Source organism: Macaca thibetana, chromosome 6 (assembly GCF_024542745.1).
Source record: "Macaca thibetana thibetana isolate TM-01 chromosome 6, ASM2454274v1, whole genome shotgun sequence".
Classification (NCBI taxonomy): domain Eukaryota; kingdom Metazoa; phylum Chordata; class Mammalia; order Primates; family Cercopithecidae; genus Macaca; species Macaca thibetana.
In genome coordinates, this window is record NC_065583.1 from 56875064 (window position 1) to 56894995 (window position 19932).

At 39.1% G+C, this 19932-nt stretch overlaps 1 protein-coding gene across 6 annotated transcripts in view; it reads left to right on the top strand.

Moving 5' to 3' along the window:
• Positions 1 to 19932, top strand: part of ZNF608 (zinc finger protein 608) — a 123300-nt gene that overhangs the window by 14925 nt on the left and 88443 nt on the right. Inside the window, exon 1 of one of the 6 annotated variants that reach the window (XM_050794542.1) lies at positions 753 to 8920. The exons of the other annotated variants lie outside the window; for them this stretch is intronic. Within the exon in view, the coding sequence (XP_050650499.1) occupies positions 8867 to 8920 (54 nt within the window). The 5' untranslated portion in view covers positions 753 to 8866. Of the gene's footprint in view, positions 1 to 752; positions 8921 to 19932 lie in introns of those variants that run through there. 6 annotated transcript variants of the gene reach the window in all.

Genomic DNA, 19932 nt, shown 5'->3' on the forward strand with positions numbered 1-19932 from the left:
TAATGCTCTTTTATGTGCCACTTTCAATCTCTAATCAGGAGGTGGAGAATTTATTTCATTTTGTTTCCACAAAACCTATTCAAAATTATTTCTTAGATATATAGAGTATACATTATTTAAATGATTTTCTAAAAGCTTATTTTTAGATATGCCAGAATCCCACAAAAGAAGTTGGCGTACTCTTTGTATTGCTTCCTTTCTTCTTACTCAATGACTAGTAGTAGAAAAAAACAGCCAGATTGAAATCCTTAAAAATTTAAAATGTTGGGCCTTCACAGTGCAGAGACCTCCTGGGTTAAAAAAAGAAAAAAATAGTGGCCCCGTAGTGAAATGCTCACAATAGCAATGATTGTGGTAGCCCCTCAAGTCCTGGGGTTCACTAATTACCCTTTAATGAGGTCAGTCTGCCCCGGCTTTTTCCCTACCTTGGGAGGAAAAGCACACAAGACAGTTGGAGTTCAAGTGGATCTTGCTGTATTTGCAACTTAGCATAACTGCTTTGAAAGCCCCCAGGGTGCTTAATTGGGGCCTGGGCATTTTTGTTTGGGGGGAGACTATACACAGCTCCTCATTGTGCTTGTAGAAGCCACTGTGCATCTTGGAAGCATTACATGCTTTTGTTGATGGTGCATAGTTTTATAAACTCCAAATGAGCTTATTGCTTTTTAACCATTGGGAGAGCTAAATAATGGAAGAACCTAGAAGACTTTGGGTTGGGCAGCGGCCAAATGGGGGGGCAGGGTGGGGGAAGAGAAAGAGAGAGAGAATGAATGGTTTAATTGTAGAGCAAACCATTTGTTTGCAGATTAAGATTTACTCCGTCGCCAAATCCTATGGATGAGGTGAAAGAATGAGGCCGTAAGGTACAGAAATTGAATGCCCAATGTTATGTTTTGTGATCATGCTCAGCTGTTTTTACCCTTTTTTTCACAAAGAAAGCAAAAGAAGAATGAATTGTTTAATGGAGAGAACTGCCTGGCCAAGTGCATTTTTTAAGCTGTACAGAGGCAGGGAAGAAGCGGGGGTGCGGGGAGGCAGGTTATTTCTGTGCTCCCTGGTCAGGAAGCAAAAATCTTAAGATTCTTTTAGCTGAGAGAGGGGCTAGAAAACTTGGGGAATCTTCCTTTTTGCTCACTTACGGAGGAATGGTGGTAGTGGAGGTAGGGAGTAAAAAGTAGAAAGGTGTGTGGGAAAGAGGGTAGTTGTGGTAGAGCTTTTGTTGCAAGGGCCCTAGACAATGCATTCTCTTGAATAATTGGGACCGTTTATAGAAATTCCCCACGATTTCATTAGTTAGCCCTGTTTCTGAATAGAAAGGGACTCTCCAGCAACAGCAGTGAAGTGGTACAGCAGTTTTGGAGGGGGAAAAGCAGTTGCCTGGCAGCCTGAATGTCATTCTCTCTTTTTTTTTTTCTTTGAACAAACAAAAAAACCCTTTTCCTAAGGACTGGATGACCAGAAATCATGGCATTTGTCCATGTTGTAGTTGCAGTTTGTCCTTCTAATCTTCTTGTGAATAAATAGGTTTCTGGAAAGATCTAGTGTTGTTTTCTAGAAGTATCTTTCTAAACACTCCCCAACTCACTGTTCTTATTTTTACTTTAATCTTGGGAGTGAAACCCTTTATCTTAATCTGCTCTTTTGTATATAAATTGTCTCTTTTTGATAGCTCAGGATGCATGCCATGAAAAAGCATGTTCTTCTATAACATTAAAATCATTTGTTTATTGATGCATATTTGATACATTGAAATTTTAAATATCTTACTTGGCTTAAAGTGATCTTGTTTTGTTTTTCTCCTAGCTTTAAGTTCTGCTATTATTTATTATTTTGGTATCCTTTTGAAATGGCATGATTTTTGAGTCCAAATAATGGCTGATAGCTTCATTATATAGATCTGTTTCTTCTGAGGGGCAGTGAACAAGAGAAGGATTGTAGGAATTGGGGAGCAAAGAGAGTGTAAAAAATTAGGTCTAAGTAGTTTCGGTCTTGTCAAACTGCTACTCACTTTTTAATGTGCGATTGCTCATTCCTGATTCTTTCCTGTTAATATTTTCCATATTAGTGAGGAAAGAGACTGGATTTTACTTCTGTTAACGTCTAAAACTCCAAACTCTTTTTTTTGGTTTTTTTGAGACAGAGTATCTCTCTGTCACCCAGACTGGAGTGCAGTGGCACGATCTCGCCTCACTGCAACCTCTGCCTCCCAGGTTCAAGCGATTCTCCTGCCTCAACCTCCCCAGTAGCTGGGATTACAGACACCCACCACCACGCCCGGCTAATTTTTATATTTTTAGTTGAGACGGGGTTTCACCATGTTGCCCATGGCTGGTCTCGAACTCCTGGCCTCAGGTAGTCTGCCCGCCTCCGCCTCCCAAAGTGCCGAGATTACAGGCGTGAGCCACCACACCTGGCCTAAAACTCCAAACTTTTAAGTATGATGTAACTTGGCCGGGCCTATAACCCCAGCTACTCAGGAAGCTGAAACAGGAGAAATGCTTGAACCCGGGAGGTGGAGGTTGCAGTGAGCTGACACTGCGCCACCGCACTCCAGCCTGGGCAACAGAGCGAGACTCTGTCTCAAAAAAAAACCCAAAAAACAAAAAACTTAACACTGCTGTAGTCACTAAGCAGACCAAATTTGTGTAAACACATTTTTAAAAAGTTATTAAAAAAAAAAATCATGTCTTACCAGTGGGAACACCTGCAGATGCTCACCTACCTGTGATTTCTTTGGTTGTTTGAATGTTAACATGTGCTCAGTCCAGGTTTACTTAGCAAACCAAAACAAAAGTGCACAGATAAACATGGCTTCTCTTAGTATTTGTGACAGCTTAGAGGCTTTGCAATCTTGAAATAGCTCTACGGTTTTAGTCCTTCCTGGAAAGAAAGCTTTTTATCAAATTGTCGGTGCCTCCACTATATGAATGCTTCTGAGGATTTAAAAAACACCGCCCTGTAATACACAATTTATTTCAGTAAGTTTAATATGTGCTTACATGTAGCATAAAGAATGGAGAGTAAGTGCTGAGCTTTCAGCCTCTCAAAATTTAATATTAACAAGAGTTCTTGTCTCTTGCTTCTCCTCTCTAACCTGTTCTGTATACTACAGATGTAGATCCTTTTTGTTGCCCATATACAATGTGAAAGGAAAAATGCCAACCTAAGACACTCTGAAAATGATTTCTATAAACCTGTTTACACCAAAGTCTAATACTGCCTCTCTTAGCTCATATTAAAGGCTTAAAGTCTCCTTTGAAACACTAGCATTTGCATCCGTAAGCCTGCTATAAATTTCTGTACATTATTTCCTTGTAAAAACCAGTCTTTCCCAGTTACCTGGAGTCAGTACATCTGCGAGAGTTACTTCCAGCAGATAATCCTGTCTTGTTTTAGATTGATAGAAATTCTGTAATATCTATAGTTTTATACTGGTGATTGGATGACAACACGAAATCACTTGCCCTTGTTGGATTTCGGTTCTGTAAGTATATTGGATCTTAAACATGTTAAATTTTCCTTTTTTGATACTTACAGTAAACTCTGAAGAGGGTCAAAGGCTTTTACACTTGAAACATCTAGAAAATGCCCTATGTATTCAAATCACATTTTTGCCAGTGTTTAACACATAAACACAGATCTCTTCAAATCACTTGTGCATTTGGTGAGCAGCTTGCCAGCACACACCAGGAGTAGGAGGAAGTTAAATGGTGGTGAAAAAATAGGCACTGTTTTATCTTTTGTCTGTAAAATAAATTCTGAAAGCTTTTTGAATAATTTTACTTTGGATTTGTTGTTACTTCGGGATCTAAGGAATAATACTAATTGTACAAATCTGTGCAGTGAGGTGTAGTTGCTTCCATGTTATTTGAGCCTGAATGTGCGTGCATAATTGGAGAGATTATTGGAGAGAGAGTGTTTTGCTGTGGTAGATGTGGTTTAAATCCTAGCACTGAGCATAGCATTTACTTTCTCAGCTTACCCACAAAATCTGTGACTAATTTAGTGAATGTGAAGATTTTTGTCCAGATGGTTAGGTTTAATTGTAAAAACTGGAAAGATTTCAAAGTACCCTTTGGGGGAGTGCGGGAAACAACAAGTAAACAACAAAAAAGAAATAAAAGTAACCACAGATCACTAAATATAGCATATATGTATATTTTATATTTATAAACACACATAGACATATATACTTAAACATATACACATATAGAAGTACGGTATTTACAGTCAAGGAACAGCTTAAAGAATTTGTTGCAACAGCCTGAACCAATACAACCTACAAGAGGAGTAATTTTTAATGTTTAAGGATTTACTATGTTCTGTTCTTAAGTGTTTCCTAAATGTGAGTGTTTAGCCTCTCTTGGGCTCAGAATAGGTTTCCCCTCCAGTGTGTTAAGATACCACTTTCCTGCCACTGGCTATCCTTGGTTTAGGGGCATTGTTAGGTATCTCACCAAACATTAGGGCAAATGTCCCTCTCACTCAGGACTTCCATTGGCTTGTCTTCCTCTCTGGGATGTTCTCCGAGGACTGGGCCAGCCTGTTCTTCCCAAACTGCAGCTGTAAGCTCAAAGAGGGGGTAAGCTTGTGAAAGGGACAGTGAGATGGTGATTAGTGTGCTGTGTCAGGATGAGCCTTCTTTTAAAACAGCATCCATTTCTTCTTCACACTTCTTGCATTTGATGGCCATTCCAGAATGAGTACAGTAATCAGAACTGATGCTTTTGAAGCGACTCAGGACCTCCTCCTTCTGGTTGCTTCCTGTGCAGATGAGAGCTCAAAGGACAGAAATTGGTCTCCCTCCCCTTTTGTAGAGTTAGAATACTGCTGACCTAAATCTTGGGCCCATAAATTAGCTTTGAAGTTGGTGGGCTAATAGGGTTCTATAGTGAATTTTATTTGTGTTACCTGGAATTATAAGAAGAGAAAGAAGAGTGATGTGTCATGGGGTTTAGGAAATAGCAGGACAGAAGGTGAGGCTATGGGGCTGTTGATAAAGTCGGCATTGTTTGAGTGGGTGGGGTTTATGGTACTATAGTCTACAATGCAAGCAACATGGATATATTTCTTGCACTAGAGTGGAAATATGCTCAAGTATTTATAAATCAACATAATTGAATAATATTCAGGAAGTATAGATAAATGAGCTAAATGTATTTGTATTTATCATATATCAATTGCTGTCATATTTGATTATTGAGTCCTCGCATTTAAACATGGCTAAGGAACGAGTTTGAGGTTGTCTTGCATGGTAAGGAAGATAAGCAGAAGGCCAGCCATGTTGGGACAGTGATTTTCAGATTATGGAACATCTGTGTAAGATAGGTCAAGAGAAGGTGCTTCCTGTGGAGGAGTGAGTACTATACATGTCTGTGAGGCTGTTATTATTGCCAGTAGCGTGGGAGAGCTAGATAAACAAAAGGTCAGCCACTGCAAAGCAGAGGTGATCTTTGCTTTGATCCCCTTGGCTAAGTTCCTTCTGAAAATATCTTTCGGATATGTTCCTATCCACCTAAAGCCTCTTGTTTTCTCCATTTATTAAGAGCTTTGCCCTCCACTACCAACCTACTGAATGACCCTTAAGGTGATTTTAAGATAGCACCTTTATCCCATCGTGAGTCGACTTTTCAAGACCACGGTATGGAATTCAAAGGTAGGGACTGGTCTGATAGGAGGAGAGGCATAAGAGCTTTCCTGGTGTCTTAAATCACACCTTTGAGCAATCATCTCTTCTGCCTATTTATAAAGCTGTGTTTGGAGAGAACCTCCTTTACAGATGTTTCTTAAGATACTTGGGGCCAGGTGCAGTGGCTCACCCCTGTAATCCCAGCACTTTGGGAGGCCCAAGTGGGCAGATCACCTGAGGTTGGGAGTTCGAGACCAGCCTGACCAACATGGAGAAACTCTGTCTCTACTAACAATACAAAATTAGTTGGGCGTGGTGGCACATGCCTGTCTGTAATCCTCACTACTCGGGAGGCTGAGGAAAGAGAATCGCTTTAATCCGGGAGATGGAGGTTGTGGTGAGCTGAGATGATGCCATTGCACTCTAGCCTGTGCAACAAGAGCAAATCTCCGTCTAAAAAAAAAAAAAAAAAAAAAAGTTACTTGGAGCTGGCAACAAGATATAACTGATGAGGTTGAAGCTATATCTGATGTGTGTGAGGTTTTTGTTTTTTTTTTTTTTGGTCTGATTTTTTTAAGGGACTTTTATAACTAAGAAGTGAAGTTCAATAAGGACCTAGTAAGAAAACGAGATCCTGAGGATTGATACCATCTTGAGAGTAGTGTAAATGTTATATAGTTATTTTTTCCATATTTGTTAATATATTTTTACATATACATTCATTTCTAGAATTTCTGCATATTTCTAACATACCCAATGAAATTGATTTGAGAAATAGAAATAAGAGAAGTAGTGTGCATAAACTGACAAAGATACTGTGAGGGCAGCTATACAAGGTCAAGGCCACTGGAATCCCAAGGACAGAAGTCGGAAAGACAATGGATGTGATAAACTCAACATAGCTTGTATGAGCAGTGATACTTTTTATTTCCTCTGAAGCCTTGACTTGGGGAGAGGAGAGGGTTTTAGGGTTGACAGAGCACAGGGTTGTGAAATTTTCTATTGAAAATCCTGGCACATTTAGAACACAGTGGAGAAGAAATTTACTGGAGGAGATTTGCCTACTTGTAGCAAAACTCTGTTGCTGTCACTGTAAGACCTTTGGTGCTGTGAACTATAGGTAAAGGGATGAAGTTGAAGTGCGGGATCTCACTGTGATTTTGAAGCTCTATTACAAGGGTAGAAAGCTTGTTAAGTACAAGCTTGAGATGGGAGAGAAAGAGCGGATTCAGCAACTGATGCTGAATTGAGAGAGGATCTAAAGCCTGGAATCCCAAATGATTGGATATTTGCACTTTTTTTTTCTAGAGGTGCTTCCTAGTCTGTTTCTTGACTGACTGCACATGCTGTTAAATCCACTCAGGTAACACACATGCAATGTGTTGGGCGCACAGACCATATCCAGATTGGACTGGGAGTTGGGCAGAGGCCAGGTCATGCGGGGCCTTGTAGGAATTTGTATTTTAAGGAATTTGGATTGCAGGGCCTTGTAGGAATTTGTATTGTAAGGAATTTGGATTTTAGCATGAATGTGATGAGAAACCATTTCAGAATTTTGAGCAAGGGAGTGACTTTTTTTTTTTTTTTTTTAAAGCAAATCTTACTGTTGACTGTTGTGTGGAGAATTGAATGTAAAGAGGCAAGAAGTGGACAAGGGAAATCAGTTACAGGACTTTTTCAGTGGTCCTGTTGAGAGAAGATAGGCTTCTTTGGTGTAGGCATGGAAGTGGTGGCAAGAAGTGGTCACATTGTCTTGAGATAATGAGGATATGGATATATGTGGAGTTGGGAAAGAATGAGAATTAAGGAAAATATCTGGATTTTGGAGGTGGATGGAATCAAGAATTGTGACTCATATTTGATATATCCTGTTGCTGCCAAGTGATTATGGTCCGTCCACAGGAAGGCCAGGGCTGTAGACACCTATGGGCAAATAGGTGGGCTTTAAAGTTATTGGGCTGGAAGAGGTCACCTCTAGAGTTAGTATCGATGGAAAAGGCTAGGGCCCAGAGGTGGGCTATGGAGCAGTAGGAGCCAATGCCGTGCCCATTGAAGGGGAAGAAAACCCAGCCAGTCTGGTGTTTCTGGAAAGCAATTGAAGAAATTCTAGCAAGGAAGGTGTGATCAGCTGTGTCAACTGCTGCCAAGAAGTCAGGTTAAAATGAGACTCAGAATTGATTCTTGGTGACATTAGCACAAATGGCTTCTGGGGTAAAGGGTAGTGATGGGGAAATAAAAAGTCTGATTAGAGAGCTTGGATTTTTTGTGGGAGGTGAGAAAAAGCAGGACACTATTAATATAGCACCCTTTTTTTCTGTAAGAGGCAAAGAGATCAGGGAATATCTATCACTTTTTTAAAAGTGGAGAACTGTCACAGCCTGTTTGTATGCTGATGGGAATGATGAGAGAGGGATGGAGAAGAGCTGTCCATACTAGAGAGAGAGGAGACAGTGTCCTGGAATAGGGTGCATCCATGGGTCTCTGGAGCTAGCACAGTCCGCCATTATTAACGGAGAAAGTCAGAGAATATGTACAGATTTAGGGGTGGTACAGTACTAGAGCGTTTTCATTTTATCACTGTGCAGAGTATTGTTGCTATGTTAAGGGATTAAAAAAATACACAAGTCATAGACAGCAGTTAAATATTCATTTCCTTGCCTCCTCCTACAGTTTAGAAGCTTTGGCCACTTTGTATTCTGACAGCAAAAATAATTAGAATGGGGGAGGTGTAAAAGCAGGTCTCAATCTGTGCTTTCATTTGTTCATTCGTTCATTCCTTTATTCATTCCTTACTTTGTTTACCCAGCAAAAATACCTAGTAAAAATATTGCCTCAGCGAAAATTTTTTTGAATGTCTATTATATGCCTAGCACAGTCTGGGTCCTGGAGGTACAGTAGTGAAGAAACCAAGACTCTGCTTTCATGACGCTTATATTAAAATTTATTCCAGACAAACACATATATTTTGGTTGGCGTTACGTGCTCTAAGGGAGAATCAAGCAGGAGAATGTGGTAAAGAGAGACAGTGGAAAATAAGAATTTTATTTGTTTATGTTTGAGTAGGGACCTGAGTACAGTTAGGAGCCATTTGGCCCCCTTGTGGAGGGAACTTTTTAGACTCAGGGCTTGTGTACCATAATCCCCCAGGGGTGGGGGAGAGGGAGAGTGTATTTGGTGTGTTTGAGGAGACACCAGAGTGACTGAAGCTGGATAAGAGAGAGAGGAGAGTTCCAGAAGATGAAATCTAAGATGGAGCTTGAGGCCTGGCTCCCAAGAGCCTTCCAGAACCAAGTAAGACTTAGAAAGGTGGGAGGGACTGGGGGACTTTGAGCAGAGGAGGGACAGGCTGTGACTTAAGTTCTAAAAGTATCTCAGTGTGTGGGAACTGATCCTAAGCTTAACCTCTGGCTTTTGATTTCATTCTCATTTCTCAGTGGTTAGGGGAGATGACGTTACCTCGTGTGAATTATATCAACTGATTTAACATGCAAGATCGTAAATATTGAGTCCTTTTTCAGAAAGTGGACAAAATGGTAACTTTCTCTGAAGACATTGATTGAAAGAGTATTACTTTCCCCAGAGAATGTTTTCCAGGTGTCTCTGGTTGTGTACACACACACACACGCACACACACGTGCTATTGAATTAATATAGTTGATGTTTACTAAAGTTACAAATAACAAAAAATTGGAAATGACGAGGTAATAATACAAATAGAAATGTCAGTCTTTTTTTTTTTTCTTGCACTCCTTGCATACTCCCTGGGTTTGAACATGTTTCCTACTTAGGAGACTGGCCTAGAGCCCCGAGAAATTAGCTGCATTTATTACTTTTTGACTATTTTTTTTAAATTAAAAAAGCAGGTCAGAAATTGGTAAAAGTTCAAACTATACTAAAATGTTATATAATGAAAAGTAGGTTTTACTTCCCCCTTATGCCCTCCAGCCTGTTCCCTAGAGCCAATTATTTTGAACAGTTTTGTATGTCCTCGAAATAGTCCCCATATGTTCAAGAATATATATTTATATTTTTGTCCCCTTATACAAATCACAGCATTTTAAAGAAACTGATCTGCACCTTTAAAATGTTCCTTTGAACATCTTTGCACATGTATGTTTCAAAATTTAATTGCCCCCCCAACTTGATCACATCCATTTGCATTCCCAGCAACTGTGGAACATGAATTACCTGTAATTTGTACAATTTAACACTGTGAGTTATAATTTTCTGGCTTTAATCTGTGCTAATCTGATAGTAATATATTTTAATTTGCATTTTTCATGTGTACAAGCCATTGTATTTATTTTCCTAAATATTGATAACTTATAACCTTTGATTAATTTTCTAGTGAGCTGTTGGCCATGTCTTACTGACTTTTAAGTATTTCAGTGTATAATTATTAAATATATAATTTTTTTGTGTGTTTTGCAAATTTTTTTATATGCTTTGCAAATATTTTTTCCCATCTCTTCATTTGTCGTTTGATTCTGTTTATGCTGTTCCTCCCCCTACCCCGTGCGAATATCTTAAACTGTATAATCAGATTGATTGATTGAGTCAGCGTCTCACTCCATCACCCAGGCTGGAGTGCAGTGGCATGATCTCTGGTCATTGCAACCTCTGCCTCCTAGGTTCAAGTGATTCTCCTGCCTCAGCCTCTCGAGTGGCTGGAATTACAGGTGCCCACCCCCACGACCGGCTGATTTTTGTACTTTTAGTAGAGATGAGGTTTCACAATGTTGGCCGGGCAGGTCCCGAACTCCTGGCTTCAGGTGATCCGCTCACCTCGGCCTCCCAAAGTGCTGGGATTACAGGTGTGAACCACTGTGCCCGGCCAAATATTTTTATTTCTTAACCTTGGAATAGGAAATGTCTCCCTAAACCAGTACAAAACCCCTTAGCCATAAAAGGCAATGAATTCTAAATCTGACTATAAGGCAGGGCCTGGTGGCTCATGCCTGTAATCCCAATACTTTGGGAGGCCGAGGCGGGTGAATCACCTGAGGCCAGCAATGTGAAATCAGCCTGGCCAACATGGGGAAACCTTGTAGCTGGGAGTGGTGTCACGTGCCTATAATCCCACCTATTTGAGAGGCTGAGAAACGACAATCGCTTGAACTGGGGAGGTGGAGGCTGCAGTGAGCCAAGATCGTGCCACTGCACTCCAGCCTGGGCAACACAGAAAGACCTTGTGTCTTAAGTCTCCTACTGCTTTTATGGTAGTTGAACTATTTTTATGGTCTTTAACTGCAGTTTATGATACACACCTTCTTGGTTTTGGGGGTCGTATTTCTACTTAAATAATTTTTGATCCAGTATACAGAATTGTTGAACTCGTAATATAAATATTATTTCTTAATCATAGCTGTGCATCTGAATTACCCGGAGTGCTTAATTGTTTCCATTTCCACAAATACCCAGTCTCAGGTCTCCTAACCCCTATTCTGATTCTCCAGCTCTAAAGGTTGGCTCTTTTGTGTGCATTTAGCAAATGCTTCAGATAACTTATTTGAAGGTATTTTCTCCAACCTGCAACCCCCACCTCCCCGTCCTTTCTCAAAGGGCAGATGTTAGGAATGGTTATGAGAATTTCGTGTGTGTGTGTATGTTTTAAGGCTTCTTCTTTTAGAAATATCATCACAGTATTGCTTTCAATATGACTTCATTGAGGTGTTTTACAGGTGGTTAATAAGTGTACTTGGTCAAATGGGAGGCAAAGGGACTAATGATTTGCAGCTCTAGCCCTAGGAACATTTACAGCCAGTAAATACACTTACTGGTGTTTCCCAGAATCCTAGGGCAGAGACATCGCTGCACAAATGAATTGCTTAAGTAGTAAAGATGAGCCGTAGCTTTGCTTGGTTAGCCATTTTGGTTTAGTAGAATGTAGATAATTGCCATGGAGGCAGGGGAAACGTTTTGGGAGTGTCTAAAGCATGAAGTTGGAAATATTACTGCTGTAGGTCTGATCTATGCAGGTCATCTCTTCTGGTCAGCTGGGCTTCAGAAAATTGCCATTTTGCTATCATGCTCTCAGTGTGGAGGGTAGCCAGTAAGTCCTGCTGATGTTGGCCACGTGTGGCTTTTAGGCAGATTGCTCCCTCTTGCAGAACTTTTATTCTTGATTTGTACCTGGGTCATGATCCAGGGAGAGAAGCTCTAGAACTGGGAATTGGGGGACTGGTCCCACTTGATGATTTGGCTTTGAGTTCTTTTTTTTTTTTTTTTGGGATAAGAGTCTCGTTCTGTTGCCCAGGCTGTAGTGCAGTGGCGTGATCTCGGCTCACTGCAACCTCTGCTTCCTGGATTCAAGCAATTCTCTTGCTTCAGCCTTCCGCGTAGCTGGGATTACAGGCACCCGCCACCACACCTGGGTAATTTTTGTATTTTTAGTAGAGATGGGGTTTCACCATGTTGGTCAGTCTTGTCTTGAACTCCTGACCTCAGATGATCCGTCCACCTCAGTGTCCCAAAATGCTGAGATTACAGGCATGAGCTACTGCACCCGGCCTGGCTTTGAGTTCTTTTATGACCCTTGGGCAACAGCCACTGTCTCTGAGCCTTAGTTGCTTCTTGGTTATGTTGTCTGACTACCTTTACTGTTCCAAAACAGTTGTAATTTCCCCCATTTCTATTTATTGCTCCGGAAACACATGTCGTTTATCTACACTTTTGCTGTTTTGTTCTGTGGTATGTGAGTGCATGTTTCCCCTGCCACCCTAGGACCCCTGAGGGCATGGATGCCATCTTATTTCTTTTTATCTCCCCAGCGCCTAGCACTGTGCCCTCTTACAGGAAATGCTCAGTCAATATTTGTTGAATTGGATTCTCTTTTAGTAGGGTTACAGAGGAAAAAAGGGCCTTAAAACTGGCTCGATGGGGTCCACATTTTTTGTCTTTTCTTCCATGTAGAGATCGTTGGCAAAAACATTGATGGGAATTATCTGGATTTTCTTCTATCTTGCATTTATGTGACATTTTTAATTCTTTAACAGTATTGTCATCTGTATAATCAGTTATACTGCAGCACCTGGTTTCCCAGGTTTGGTAGAGCATGCCTATTGAATTTTAAAGAATAAAGATGATTTATTCAGAAGGGTCATGCTGTCAGAATAACAAACTGTCATGGCATCTGCATTAGGCAGATTTTTGTCTGATGATTTCTTTGTTACCCACATGACTTTCAGGGCTAAAATGAAGTGCTACTTTTTTCTTTAAATCGTTATTCAAAAGTAAGAGAGAAGCGATTATTATAACATATAGCTTAGGTGTGACCTTTGAAAGGTGGTTTAAACCAAGTTAATGATTTAATTTGTGGAAAAAAAAGAGAGAAAGTAAAAGGGAAAAAAAAAAAAAAGCCAGCCCAGGAGTTTGGAGTGTAATTAGATATTACGAGCTCAGGCATGAATTTGGCCCCTTTCTCTCTGTTGAAATTTGTATAAGAACATGAAGCACGGCCCATTCTGACACTTTAATCATAGGTCATTCATAGCCATAATTGTTGTTGAAAAGAACAGTGGTTTGATTTATTTTCACCTGGAAGTTGCCCATCAAACACAACATGTTATTAAAATTTATTTTTTCCAAAAAGTGTACTTTTCAGTTTACATTCAACAGATTGAAGCTATACATGTTTACCATGAAAGTCTGTTTCGCCTGAATGAATTCCGGTGTTGCTGTGTTAGGTAGCTATAGCATAGTTTTCATAGAGCCTCTACTAAGTTTTATTTTTCTTACCATTCACAATTTTTGCCAGAAAAGTGGTAGAAAGAAGAAACTTCATAATCAGAAAGGTGATAGAGAAACCTCATAGTCAGATATATTATAAAAGAAGATTATGGCAACCATTAATGAGAAATCTAACATCTTTTGGAGTGAGCTTCTAATACAGTATCAACAAAGCCTTGGAAGCGTTTCCTTTTTGAGACACCCCTGTTGCCCCCAAATACATTCGCTCAGATAAATTACTTACTGAGAAGGCTATTTCTTTTCTAAAATAAAAAGTACAATCAATAATTTGTAATCTCTGTACAGTGCCTGGCATGTGGCTACCCAAGGAACATGTGTTGAATTCAGTAGCACGTTACATTATGTTTAAGTACTTCCAAAGCCACACTCCTGTTGGTTGTTTTGTTGTTGTTGTTGTTGTTGTTGTTTTGACAGCCTTCAAAGATCATAAGAGAGTACGTTATTGCTCTGGCTCCCAGGTGAAGAAACTGAGGTTCAGAATGATGCCTGTGCTTTTAGTCTGGCAAATGTTTATTGAGCATGCACTGTAATGAAGAAGAGGCACAGCTCTTGCTCTTGAATTTACCACTGGGTCAGTTCTCATCTCCTAGGTAGGTTAGGATTTTACTGGGCATCTATGGACTCTCTCTACAGGAAAAGGAAGAGAGAAAGTACACAGATGTATAAACCTTTGCTTCTGTAATTACAAGGTTTCTAAGGCTCCACAAATCTTTGAACCCCAGATTAAGAATCTTTGATCCCCACATAAAGAATCTTTGATTTAACCATTGCTTGTCAACAAGCCCTTGAATTAAGTGACTGACTTAGGGGGCAAATAGCTTAACTACTGAGAAGCAACAGGAACCCCATGCTTCTTTTTCCTCCCCTAATGTTTTTGCCACCACCCCATGCTGATTTTGAAGTGGTGAACAACAAATGAAATAACAGGAAAACACTTGGTAAATGTAGTGTTCTACAGATATGAATGCAAACAAATCTGTAAGTGGCAGGGAAACCCAGACCACACATTTTGCAGTGTGGCTTATGTTCATATATTAGGGAGCCTGCTGGAACCCCACTAAACTGTTAGTTGCCAGCTGTTTGGTTTAATCTGATCATTTACAAAAATATAGCAATCCTCACTGGTGTGTATGTTAAATACAGACATCACTGAAACGAATGCTGTGCCTGTGACATACATTTTTGCAAGTGCTTTCTATGTATGGGTTGTCAGAGCTAGTTTAATTCTAATTGCAGAAATATCAGTGGGATTTATATCCGTCTTCTTCAAATAGTTGGAAAGAAGAAATTTAAGCACTTAGTGCATTTTGATTTTTGTTCTACATTGTAAAGAACCATGTTAATTTCAAGAAACTCATTAACGTGCAGGTCAGTACTAGTAGTTTCTCTTAGTTACATATTGGTAGATGGCAGAAGTATTAAAAATGGCACATATGTGATGAAATTTTACAAAATTTCTGATTTTGAGGGTAGAGAAAAAGCCAGTGGATTTCCTATTGTGCATGTTAATTTAAAAATAATTTAATAATGACTCCATTTGTTTCATTCCAGCATTAAAAAGGGACATGGAGAAGGCTTGCCTGTCTTTATTCACCAAATAGCAGTTTTGCAGACCCTTACAAGTTCCCATATGCTAGTGAAAAACATTTTCCAAGAAATTGGCAGCATTGCACTTTGTAGCTGATGCCAGCTTCTTCCTTGGGCCAATTCAACAGAGAAGAGAGAAAAAAAAAATGCCTTGTTTTAGTGGCTGAATTACTCTGACAAGCTTTCACATCGCCCCTCCTCTTATTAATATTCTTTTTGATGTGAGCTTGTAAAACAGAGGATTGGCTGTTAATCTCCAAGATCTCAAGGGCTTTTGGCAGTGGCCCATAATTGATGTGTTCACATGGCTGTTGTCTGACTACTAATGATTAGACAGCAGTGTTATCTACCAGCTAAATCAGTGTTGCTTATAAATCACACTTGATAAACTGCAGTTTCATTTCTTCAAAGAGTTCGTACAATTCTGCATACTTTGATGGAAGTGCCAGAAGCATTTCATGATTCTTTGACAGCTTAGATTAGGTTTATTTTTCATTTCTGTTAGACAAAATATTAGACTTTCTAACGCATGTGAAAGAGAATTTTTTTGTTCTCCTAACAAGGTATTTAAGAGTGCTAAGCAGAGAAAGATGACCTGCTTTCAGTGGGAAGATGTACAAGTTGGGATGGCAGGTCCTAGTTTTGCTTTTGCTACCTACTTCAAGGTGAATGGAGTGGGGCCATGGCATCTGGTGCCATGCCACTTTGAAAGAAGAAGAGAAGAGGCCACCAGGGAGGAAGTCTGCAGAATGCGGGCCTGTGCTCAGATTGTGATAGGGTGGAGCAGTGAGATAGCACTAATTGTTCAGCCATGTTATGTGTTGAGCCCATGCGTCAAGGTGTGATTCTCCTTTATAGACAGGCAAGAGAAAGCAAAAAGGATTTATAAGAGGAAAAGGTACCAGCCATAGTATTCATTTTCCTTCTTTGCTGCCCTATGGGGACACTCAACCGGCCATAGACACACCCAGAGTCTCCCATCTGCCCAGAACTCTGTGTTCGGCAGAGATGAAACCAGATTGCATGTTGCGTGCACCTGGTGAGCTTTGAGAACTTCTGCTAAGTTTTGGGTCTTTGTTGGCTATAAACTCCTGTGGTCTTTGAGTTAACTTTACTCATTTATAAAACTAAAACAACAACAACAACAAAAGGACTAAATAATATCTAAGGTGATTTTACTGCTTTTAATTTTGCATGTCCTTGGACTGTATTGTTCCAGAGCCTCAAAAAAGCCTTTTTGCTAATATTAGTTAATCTCTGCTTAATTTTTGAGATCAAATATTAGATTGCAAAGAAATGGTTAAATCAGAATGGTTTGTGATTTTTAAAAAACTGGTTTTTTAGAATGAATTTATTTATGTATTTATTTATTTGAGGTGGAGTCTTGCTCGCTGTGTCACCCAGGCTGGAGTGCAGTGGCGTAGTCTTGGCTCCCTGCCACTTCCGCCTCTTGGGTTCAATCAATTCTCCTGCCTCGACCTCCCCAGTAGCTGGGATTACAGGTGCTTGCCACCATGCCTGGCTCATTTTTTTAATTTTTATTTTTAGTAGAGACAAGGGTTTCGCCATGTTGGCCAGGTGGGTCTCGAACTCCTGACCTCAGGTGATTCGCCCACCTAGGCCTCCCAAAATGCTGGGGTTACAGGCATGAGCCACTGCTCCTGGCCAGCAAAAATGAGTTTTAAAAATCACATTTCAAGGGAAGTTTATATAATTTTAAGATTTGTCAGAGGGTAAATATTTAATCAAAATTTACTTTTTTTTAAGACGGAGTTTTGTTCTTGTTGCCCAGGCTGGAGTACAGTGGTGCGATCTTGGCTCACTGCAACCTCTGCCTCCCGGGTTCAAGCGATTGTCCTGCCTCAGCCTCCCGCGTAGTTGGGATTACAGGCATGCACCACCGCGGCCCAGCTAATTTTGTATTTTTGTAGAGATGAGGTTTCTCCAGGTTAGTCAGGCTGGTCTCCAACTCCTGACCTCAGGTGATCCGCCTGCCTCGGCCTCCCAAAGTGCTGGGATTACAGGCTTGAGCCATGATGCCCAGCCAAAATGTACAACTTTTATTCAGAATAAAATTATGTTCTGTGACAAAGATTGGGAGTGGGGCTTTTGTTAATAACTTATTAAAGTTTAAAGAGTTATTAGAGCTCTAGAATGCAAAAATGCAGGAGAATGCACTTAACACTAAAGCTACCTGAAAAAATTTCACCTATCCTACCCTCCCCCACTCCACCAAAACAAAAGTCATGTAAGATTTAACTGAGTACTTCCTGTTATATCCAGTACTTTTAGACCTTAAGTCTAGGTGGCAAGTTTATTTCCCAACTTCCTAAGAGTGGCTTTGACATGAGCACTACTTTTTCCTGGTATATTTTAGGACTGTAATTAAAATAAGCACTATAGTCAGGGAATAAATGTTTATTGGTAAGTATTAACATTGATGAACAAAGGTAATTAACCAAGCTGCTTATTTAAATGACTTGTGGTTGAAGGAAATCCCCTCCTTTTTTTTTTATTAAATGAAACAATTTAAATTTAAGTTGTTTTGATGATGGTTATTAGATTTTAATGCACTATGGAAAAATACCCATGAGTAACTTAGAGGAGATAGCCATTCAGTGATTTAAATAGATGCTTCATTTAGTTTTGATACCTAAGCAACTATATTAGAGTTTCTAATGCAGCTATAAAATATGAGATAAATGCATTAAAGGTATAGAGTATGATTTTCATTATGTAAAATATGTATGCATAAGTAAGGGCTGGTTGGTAATATTAAAAATAAAAATAATGATAACATTTAAAAAGATTTTTTTACACCACTTAAAAATAATATTTTCTGTTAAAAAGCAGTATACGTACATATATCTATGAGCTTTATGAAGTGTGTATATTACCATTATGGCAAAAAATAAGCATGCACTTTTTAATTTTAGAAGATAATAGTTTTTCTTGACTGATTATTTAAATCATGATTCAAATCAACTTGATTTAAATGTAGTCTAGATATTGCTAAAGCTATATTGCAGGTGTTTGTCAACTAGCTAGAAATTATTTTAATGGTTAAGGGAGTGCATAATAGAAATATTTATTTTGCTGCAGATATGGCAAGCTCTGTCACCCATGGGGTGCTCGTACTTGGATATTAGACACATTTGTAGAAATAAATAATGAATATTCTGGAAATGTGATGCCAAGAGAGTGTGGTCCTGTTTACCACCCCTGCTATCCTTCATTTCTTTGTGGCATCATTTTTTTGTGTTAAAGAGTAAATGAGGTGACTTGGTAACTGTGCAAGAATAAATGGTTAATAACATTTATTTTTATTTACAATTCGTGCATTCTTTTGAGACCATTTTCATAGAGTTTGTTTCATTTAATTCTTGAAGTACCCCTATAAAATAGCGGAGGCAAACATTCTTAATTCTCATGGATGTTGACACTAGAAGTAGAAGATCCTGATTTCATTCTTAGCCTGGGTTTCTCTTAGGATGTCAGCTTTTAGAAGAGGAAAAATCACTGTTCTCTCCAAATAAAATCTTATTATGTAGTTGGTTCTAAAGAACCTTAAATATTCAATTATAAATTCATCCCTAGGTATTTTGAAGTGTTTCATTTAATTTGAAAATTGTCCTCTGGTTTTCAGAGACTATAGCAGTATGTTTTTAATGTGTTGGTTTAGCCATGTGACAAATTAAGAAAGGCTTATGAACATTTGTTATTGAGATTGGTATTGGCAAGGACAGTAATAACTAACATTGTTGAACACTTATATGATAGAGATACTGAGGGCTTTATGTAGGATCTCTCGTTTGATGTGTCTATTACATTAAATACAATGAGGTAATACTATAATCTCCACTTTATAGGTGAGGAAATTGAGGCTTAGAAAGGTTAAGTAAATTTTCAAGATTATACTAGTAAGTAAATGATCTGAGATTGAAGCACAGAGACCACACTCCTATTTATTACACTATATTACCCAGTTCAAAAGCATTAGTGAGACATGTGACATGTGACATTGACCTGTCATACTCTGTGAGAAGCAGCTTCTGGGACTGATGGCCTTCGTTGTTCATCCATGACTAGATTTCTGGATGAAAGAACCCCAGGTTTCTAGGAGGGCTTGTTTCATTTCTAGTTCTCAACAGAATGTGTTTGAGAACTTGATTTTTTCATCTAATTCATTCACTTATGGGGGAATTAAGATAAAGTATCCTGGTTTTCAAGCTAAAAATGTACCAAAAACACATTGCAATTACATAGGATGCTTAAGTTTCTTCTTTTAGGAATAGAGAGGTTATCATAGATTGACAGTGTTGTTTTTTTAAAAAGTTTACTTCTTATGTAAGCTCCATGAAGGGAGGGATCTTGTCTGTCCTGGTTATTATTAGCACCCAGCATAATGGCTAGTATAATAAAAAGATGTTCAATAAATATTTAATGTTTTACGTTATGACTGCTTAAGTTAGAACTGGAATGTGGCTCCTCATATCTCTTTTGGTTTGTGACTCTTAGGTTTTTTTAAGAGTTAGGTAGTAGTAGGTACATTTATTATTATTTTTCATTCAGACGTGGATCTAGATGTTTACTTTTAAAATCTACACTTCTCTCCACTCCCTACTTCCTTTTTCCCTTCCTTCCTGCCTTCTTCCAACATACTGTTAACTCCCCCTCCCCCTCTCCACCAACAGATATTAACGTCCAAGACTGAACCTAAATGAGCTCTTGAATTCACTAGAGCAAGGATTGGCAAATTTTTTTCTGTAAATGGTTGATAGTAAATACTTTAGGCTTTGCAGGCCAAGAGGCAACATCACGTATATTATGTAGGCACTTGGGTAACAAGAGAGAAAACAGATTTCCACAGAATTTTTTAATTGACAAAAATTAAAATCCAATGACAATTATTGAGCACAATTTTCGGTAATACAGATCTACTGATGAGAAGAATGAAATTTTTCTTG